Source organism: Apium graveolens, chromosome 2, assembly GCF_009905375.1.
Source record: "Apium graveolens cultivar Ventura chromosome 2, ASM990537v1, whole genome shotgun sequence".
In the NCBI taxonomy this organism is placed as follows: Eukaryota; Viridiplantae; Streptophyta; class Magnoliopsida; order Apiales; family Apiaceae; genus Apium; species Apium graveolens.
In genome coordinates, this window is record NC_133648.1 from 275,056,246 (window position 1) to 275,064,812 (window position 8,567).

The 8,567-nt window shown below is 32.4% G+C and overlaps 1 protein-coding gene across 1 annotated transcript; it reads right to left on the reverse strand.

Annotated features, from left to right (window-relative positions):
- Nucleotides 1-1,708: 1,708 nt before the first annotated feature.
- LOC141708497 (uncharacterized) lies at nt 1,709-4,021 on the reverse strand. The gene is made up of 3 exons (XM_074512154.1): nt 3,928-4,021; nt 2,555-2,972; nt 1,709-2,437 (listed from the first exon to the last, which is right to left on the reverse strand). Exons 2-3 carry the CDS (start codon nt 2,966-2,968, stop codon nt 1,817-1,819), a joined length of 1,035 nt encoding a protein of 344 aa, XP_074368255.1. The 5' UTR covers nt 2,969-2,972; nt 3,928-4,021; the 3' UTR covers nt 1,709-1,816.
- Between the last annotated feature and the right edge of the window lie 4,546 nt (nt 4,022-8,567).

Sequence of the window (8,567 nt, forward strand, 5' to 3'; positions counted from 1 at the left end):
ATTTTAACTCATTATACAATTGATAATAAATGGGAAGTAGTAATAAAATTAGAAAATATAGAACAAATGGTTGTTAAAATTAATTATATATTTTCTAACTCCGTTATTATCGGAAAAAATTAATTCATTAAAATATAATTTTTTGTTATTTTAGAAATTAAATAAAAACAGTAACCTGCCGCATTATTTCATTGTGGTAGGTACCTCCCGCAATGTCTCATTGCTGGAGGTCTGCTGCAATAAAATAATGCGGGGCACCAGGTAGTTATAGTAACCACCTGGGGTTGTGGACCAAAACCCATGTAAGAAATAGAGTAAAGACTGAAGAGGTTGATAATAGTAACTTATTTGAATTATTATATATTAATTAATAACATAAATTAATAACATGCGAAATATATGGATTGTTTTTGCTTGAGACTTATTAGTAGAGTTTTGGTTATGATGGGAGTGTGCAAGTGTTGGTAGTTATGTATGATATGTAATTTTACCTTTAATTAAACGAAATTAACGTGTTTCTAAATTAATTATACATATATATATTTATTTATTTGGAAATTGTTAATAATCTTTTTTGGAAAGTATTAACCAACCAACCAAATTATCCTATATTTTGTTTATAATAGTATAGTATAGATTTATCCCACTGGATTGTTTACGTTACTTTTCGGCACACTTTTCAATAATCGTTTAAAATATACTTCTATAATATATTTTTTTAATTTAAGAAAAAAAACATTATGAAACTATACCTTATTGAAACCTCGAAATACGTGCAAACAATGTACGTAAACAACTCATCGGGACAGAGGGAATATTTATCACCTAGCCCCATCACAACTCAATAAAAACATTGAAAAATCCTCGTATCTCACATCTGGGGCATTAAATCACACCAAAACATAAAAAAACACTCAAGGTTCTCATAAAAAGAAACTAAACAAACCCTAATAAATTAGAAACAACTCTCACCAAGAAGAGATTTAAAAAAAACAGATGAAACAAAAAGGAAGAAATCCTTGTCCACGGAGGAAGTTTATTGAAAAACAAGAAGAAAAAAAGGGCTTTTCAATGGGGAAAACCAATGGAAACCCCGACGATTGAACAAAGCAAGAAAGAAGAAGGCGGTGGCAGAGAGGGAACAGAGAATACACGAGAATGGATATACCAGAAATTTAGTGCCAAACTGAAATGTTAAAATAAGTAACCTATGATTTAAAATGAATAAGTATCTTATAAATGATAATTAGATAAATGCTTATAAGTTGTATAAGTTTTTGGATACTTAATTAAACCAAAATAAATAAATTATGAATAAAGTTATCTTAATTCGTGATTATTATATTAGAAAAATAGTTTAGAACACATTTTTTAGAACTAAAATTAATAAAAAAACAAAAATTCAAAATAAATTGAGAAAAAATATGTTGTTACTAATATTCAACTTATCAGCTTATAAGTTGTAAATCCAACTTATAAATTGGGTCGACAAACAGTCCGAGATAAGTTGTTACGGACTTATAAGTTACAAGTAACTTGTAACTTGGTAACCTGGCACATAAACGGTAACTTATAACTTGGCACACAAACGGGGCTTTATTGAAGAGAGCATTAAGCTCAGCTGCAGTTACCAAGCAAGGCTCATATTTAGCTCTAAAAATGATTCCATTGCACAAATTTGGGGAAATCATAAGAAAAAGACAAGTCATTCGCTAATATTTCTATCGATTTCTAATAATTTCATAAACTCTAACGTTTCAAATAAATTCATACTAAAAAGTTATCGTTCGCTAATGTTTCTAATGATATAGGATATTTAAAACTGAAATCCTGTGATGCGTCTTTTTTTAATAATTGAAGTTTTGAGTAAACTATAATACTCTGTTTCAATTTCATCCATCTTGGTAGTATCAGTAGACATGATGCGCTGCTCATAAAGTATTTCTTCGCGTTCTTCCTTCTTCCTTTCTCGCTCTTCCTTTTTCCTTTCCCGTTCTTCCTGTTCTTTTTCTCTTTCCTCGTTTCTTTTTTCTTGTTCAAATCTTTCCCTCTCCAGTTTCATTAGCTCATCCACTCGTTTGATCATTTCATCTCTTGCGACCAATTGTGTTTCCTTTATCTCAAGAAATATTGCTTTAAAGTATTCATCTTCTGCTTTTTCAGCTTCTTGAATCTTCCTTTTTGCTCTCTTGTACAATTCTTCAGTTGCTTTCCTTCCCATTGTTTGTTCTATAGTAGCTTCAGCTTCTTCATTTAAACTAACTGAATCCGGAGTAGACGGAGAGGAGGTTACTGTACTTGAATGTTGTGGTTTTTTGTTTTTTTTCTTTAATACGTTGGAGGCAAATTTTGGTGCATATCGCAACTCATTCCAACAGTGCATGAATGTGAAAGAAGTTTTGTGTAAGCTTTTGTACATTTCCAATGCTTGGCATACCTGCATTACATAAACAAAATATACCAACAATTAGAACCCAAAAACGTTGCTGCCAAATAATTTACATATAGACTGGTACATGGTAACAAGTTGATCATGTTGACTTAAAAAACTTACCTTATTTTGTTCTGTGGTTAAACTCTGATCTTTAGCATCTATTTGGTTGTAATATTCTTGGAATTTACTTACAGCAATTTGAATTGCAGACCATCGATGCATCAAAGAGTTTGCAGTTCGATCAGAATCAAATTGCTTATGCTCATGAAAATAAGCTGTAACTCGATTCCAGTATGGTTGTTGTGCTTGATCATTTTCATGTATAGGATTCACGCTAACGTTCAACCACGCAGACATGAGCAGCATATCTTCTTGTGTTGAGAAATTCTTTGTTCGGCTTCTTTTCGGTTTACAAACTTCGGACGAACCAACTTCCTGTGTTGTGGGGACATGATAACATAAAGGTGACTGGGGCAAATATTCAGGATGGTTGTCGTATGAACCGTTATTTTCCAAATCTGTGAAAGTCTCCATGACCCTTTTAAGAAAGAAAAGTCATTGATTAGTATAAAACAATTCCTAATAATGTGATAGTAAACAGTGCATCTGCAATTCTACATTGACAAGCAGCAGCCAAGGTCAAGAAGATGATGGATACCCTCTGCAGCAGTTAAGGGCTCCCTCTGGTTGACTCTCAACAACATAAAGCTATTAGTATACATGTTAACACACAGCTACAAGTGCAAATACCCTCTGCACAGTAGTTACGAGAAAAAAATTGTGATCAATTTACAACACTGTGTGCTTCAATTTAGATCCCTCATCATCAGCCCTTGAAATAACTGCTGGTACCAAAGTAATAACAATTTTGTTTTGCTAAATATCCAGTAATTCCTAATTTCTAAGTTTTGATGTGTATTGCTGGATTACATCTCCAGCAAGGACAACAACGAACTGCACTCTTCTATCAAGTATCAAAGCACTTATTAATTAATATATCAGCTATCCATGTAAAATGACACGTTTGATATAGTTACAAGTATTATCAATTCATACTATTAAACAAACTTCCTGCTTTTAATTTGGGACACTTAACTTTCGACAATGGATCGGAATAAATTTCTACTTCAATGTTACTCGGACAATGCAATATACGTTTAGTCGTTTATCCGTATTTCCGAAACCACATTACCACAAGTCAACCGAAACAGATAATCTAATTCCACTGAACTAAACTTCAATTTAACCAAAAACCCCAATTGATAAACTGATACAGAGCAAACACAAATCTCAATCAAGCATTTTAACCTTTAAATAGAGAAAACACACATATAATTAAAGATTTAATTTACATAGAAATAGAGTGTTCAATTTTCAAATCAGGTAATTTATCAAAAAAAAAACAAGCTCCAATTATTGATAACATACAAATTGCTTCACACACTTATGATTAAGATTTAATTTGACCCTAATTAGATGTTTAGGAGACATACCTGAAACCTAATTGTAGATATGACAGAAGAGGAGCTGGAAAACCAGCCCTAACAAAGATGGCGAGTGTTATTGGCGAGCCACGAGGGTTATGGCGAGTGTGAAGTGGATTTTAAAGGGTGTGATAAAGTTTTGATATTATTATAAATCAAAATTAAATCATCAAACTTATTTTTTTTATGTTATATATAGTTTTTAAATGGAGAAAAATAATATAGCAAACAAGAAAACTGAACATGTCAGTATTACTATAAAAAAATCTTTTTATTTAATATTTTTACAGTATAAAATGTTCTAAAAACTAACTAAATGTACTATATATAGAGAGGAAAGTTAAAAAATTAAATAAACTTTCGTGTGATTAAAATGTGTTGTATTATCAATTATGTATACCCGGAATAATAAATGAATGTGTTTAGTATTTTATTATTTGCAAAATATATTTGTCGTATATCGAAGTTATTAAAAATAGAAATTTATCTAAATTTTCACATGATCTTACTATATTCTTATAATATTTATATAAATACGGTATAACCAAAATCAACAGACATGCAACCACTTGTATGTGAGTGTTTTTTATGCATTTGAGTTTGTATGAAGTTACAGTTTTTTTATAGAATTTATGTCTTGTTATATCGAATTCCATCTTTTTAACTTGAATATATTGTCTTCACTGATGTCATTCACTAATTAAAATTAGGGAAAATTTATTTAATTAATAAATTGAACAAGTAAAAGAAGGAAAAGTATTAAGGCACAGGAGATTTCCTTTTTTTCACTTATGAGTCCTTTTTGGTAGTAGAAAATATGCACATATCCGAAATTCAATTCTATCAATATATGTACACACAACATATATCAGGTGGAAAACACACGTTCAAATTTAAATTATTATTCTAAAGAATTTTATTTTATATATAATTAGTATAAGGGAGTTTTGGTGTTATGATTTCATCATCATGAATATATTAGTAATTTACTTTAAAAAAATAAGGAAAAATAAAAATGGGGGGCATGATTGTGGGAGGAGACAGCGGTTGGAAGAAGTCTTAAGGAAAATTTGTGTAGGTAATTTAACTAATGATAAAATACCTAAAAGCTGAGAAGAAAAAAGTAATACAATATAATTTTCATATATTTTATGTATATTAAAATTATCAATTATTCTTAGGATAATTGTATTAAAAAAATTTAAAAATGTTATTAATTCAGAAATTATATGGAAGAAATCTGATTCGAGTAATTTACATATAATATACAGGAGTAAGAGCGATAAAAATATAATATATAAAATTTGAACATTTTAAATTTAGAAAAATATGAAATTTCATGAAAATATACGATAAAAATTAAAACAATAGTGGTTGTGAAATAAAAACTAGGGTTTGTTAGTATTTAATGTTAGGGTTTGTGAGTTTCCAGATTTAATGGATGTTCTCACGGGGGGACGAGATGTCCTTGCATGATGCATGCGTATCTTGTTGGGAACCACGGACTTAGGGTGTTACTACGTTTTACGATAAAGATTACGAAAAGAGGATTACCTTGTTAATGGTTGATTCCACGCTAATCTATTGTATTCCCAAATTCCCTTGAGCGAAGTGTGGCCTCCGTCTTCTCAAGTTATCCTCTCTTCTTGCTCCTTGGTGGCTACAATATGTTTTCACACAATTCCAAGCAAGAAGAGAATAAGAATATATATAGGCTATAATAGGGACCATGGATAATTAGGTTGGACCTTCTAATTACATCTTGAGCCTAGCCCAATGTAATTAAATATTAATTCAATCCACTAAAAAATTAATATTTGCACTACCTTTCCTAATACCGTAATTTAATTAATTCAGTTCCAATATTATTTGCTTATTAAATTCCCCATGTTTAAAATATCATATGTCCATTAATTAAATAAATTACTGATAATTTATTTAATTAATATCTTTTATCCTTGATCATCCACTCAACCTTTATTTAATTATACCAGAATAAATTCCACCTGCAGGGTTTCACATAATTAAATCTTTTTGAGCTTTCAAGGGGACATCATTAACCCAAATATTATCAAGACATGGATTCCTTCAATAAATAATATCCACCATGTATATAATTCCATCACCCAAAATATAATGATATAATTCAAAAGAATTATTTCATATATAAATCAAAGCATGTAAATAATATACACGTGTCAATTACTATTTCCGGATTAAGAACCTAAGCATTAATAATAACATAGAATCTTAGTTCTCCTTCTTAATCAGTATTAAGGGAACAATTCTAAATTTGATCATGTTCAATATACACAAAGTATACTAGTATTATTTATTAGTCAATATAAACTAATCTAAATAATACTACAGCCATACCAGTGGATTGTCCAACACCACCTGTGCTGTGAATCTTATTATATTATATAACCGTATTTAACAATCTAATATTCTGTATCCCATTTGATACTAGATTGTTCACAATATATAATATTAGACAACATGTAAACATTCAAATGATTCTCAAATAAACTGGCCAGAAATAAATGTACATACTTCAAATAAATATTTTCAGTATACACTAACAATCTCCCACTTATACTCAAAATATTCTATGTGTACATCAGTGTTTATTTAATCCACTATTACATAAAAATCTATGTGTCCATCCATCTGACTCCTATCGCTTCCACATTCTTGTCAAAAACCTTGGTTGGCAAGCTCTTTGTGAAAGGATCTGCTCGGTTGTCTTCTGATGATATGAGCCACAACTATATCCCCTCGCTTTACGATTCCTCTTATGAGATGATACTTACGTTCAATATATTTCGCTGCTTTGTGGTCTCGCGGTTCCTTTGAATTTGCCACAGCACCAGTGTTATCACAATACACCGTCAAGCTCCTAGGCAAATTAGGTACCACATCTAAGTCCAAAAGGAAGTTCCTGAACCATACAGCCTCCTTGGCAGCCTCAGAGGCCGCCACGTACTCGGCCTCCATGGTGGAGTCTGCAATGCATTTCTGCTTTACACTCCTCCATATAACGGCTCCACCTCCCAAAGTAAAAACATATCCCGAGGTTGATTTCCTTTTATCCCTATCTGATTGGAAATCTGAATCAGTATATCCCAAAGGAAATAGATCTGAGGCCTTGTAAATTAACATATACTCCTTAGTCCTTCTCAGGTACTTGAGTATAGTTTTTACTGCACTCCAATGTTCCTGACCTGGGTTCGACTGATATCTACTAACCATGCCTACAGCAAAGCAGATGTCAGGCCTCGTACATAACATAGCATACATTAAGCTTCCACATGCTGAAGCATTAGGAACTGCTTTCATGCTCTCTATATCCTTAGGTGTCGAAGGACACTGCTTCTTAGATAGAGCAACTCCATGCTTAAAAGGTAGAAAACCTTTCTTGGAGTTCTGCATGTTAAAACGAGCTAATACTTCATCAATGTAGGGCTGTTGAGATAAAGCCAACATCCTTTTCTTGCGATCCCTTATAACTTTGATCCCAAGGATGTATGCCGCTTCACCTAAGTCCTTCATGTCAAATTGTTTGAACAACCATGCCTTTACTGATGACAACATCTCAACATTGTTTTCAATGAATAAAATATCATCTACACATAGTACTAGAAAAACCACTGCATTACCTTCACTTCTCTTATACACGCACGATTCGCTTGGACTTTGATCAAATCCATATGACTGGACTGCCTGATCAAAACGAATATTCCAGTCTCTAGAAGCTTGTTTAAGTCCATAAATAGACCTCTTAAGCTTACATACCAGATGCTCTTGGCCTTCCTTAATGAATCCTTTTGGTTGCTGCATATAGATGGTTTCTTCAAGACTTCCATTAAGAAAAGCTGTCTTGACATCCATTTGCCAAATCTCATAATCGAGATGAGCTGCTATAGATAAAAGAATACAGATTGACTTAAGCATGACTACCGGTGAAAAGGTTTCCTCATAATCGATACCTTCTTTTTGAGTATACCCTTTCGCAACAAGTCTTGCTTTCCAGGCTTTCACCTTTTTATCTAATCCCCTCTTTTTCTTGTAGATCCACTTACATCCAATAGGTTTTATACCTTTGGGTGGTTCCACGAGCTCCCAGACCTGATTAGAATACATTGATTCTATCTCAGATTCTATCGCCTTTTGCCAAAGATCTGCATCTTTGTCTTGTGCTGCCTCTTCGTATGTACGGGGATCATCATCATGTTCACCAGAGACCAAGTCTAAAGACTCACCCAAAAACATGAATCTATCAGGCTGTTGAACAACCCTCCCACTACGACGAGGCACTGGTGTGGTATTAGTGACATGTTGTACATTATGTTGTGGTTGTTCTACTTGTACTACAGCTTCATGGGTATTATTTGTCCCTCCCACTAGTTCCTCTAAAATGACACTACTCATGGGTTTGTGATTCATTATATATTCCTCCTCTAAGAATCTTGCATTGGTGCTAACAATGACATCCCGATTCTTCGAACTATAAAATAAATATCCTTTCGTTCCCATGGGGTAGCCTACAAACAACCTTACTTCTGTACGAGATTCTAACTTAGTCGCGTTCTTATTCAGCACATGTGCTGGACAACCCCATATTCGAATATGTCTTAGACTCGGTTTAT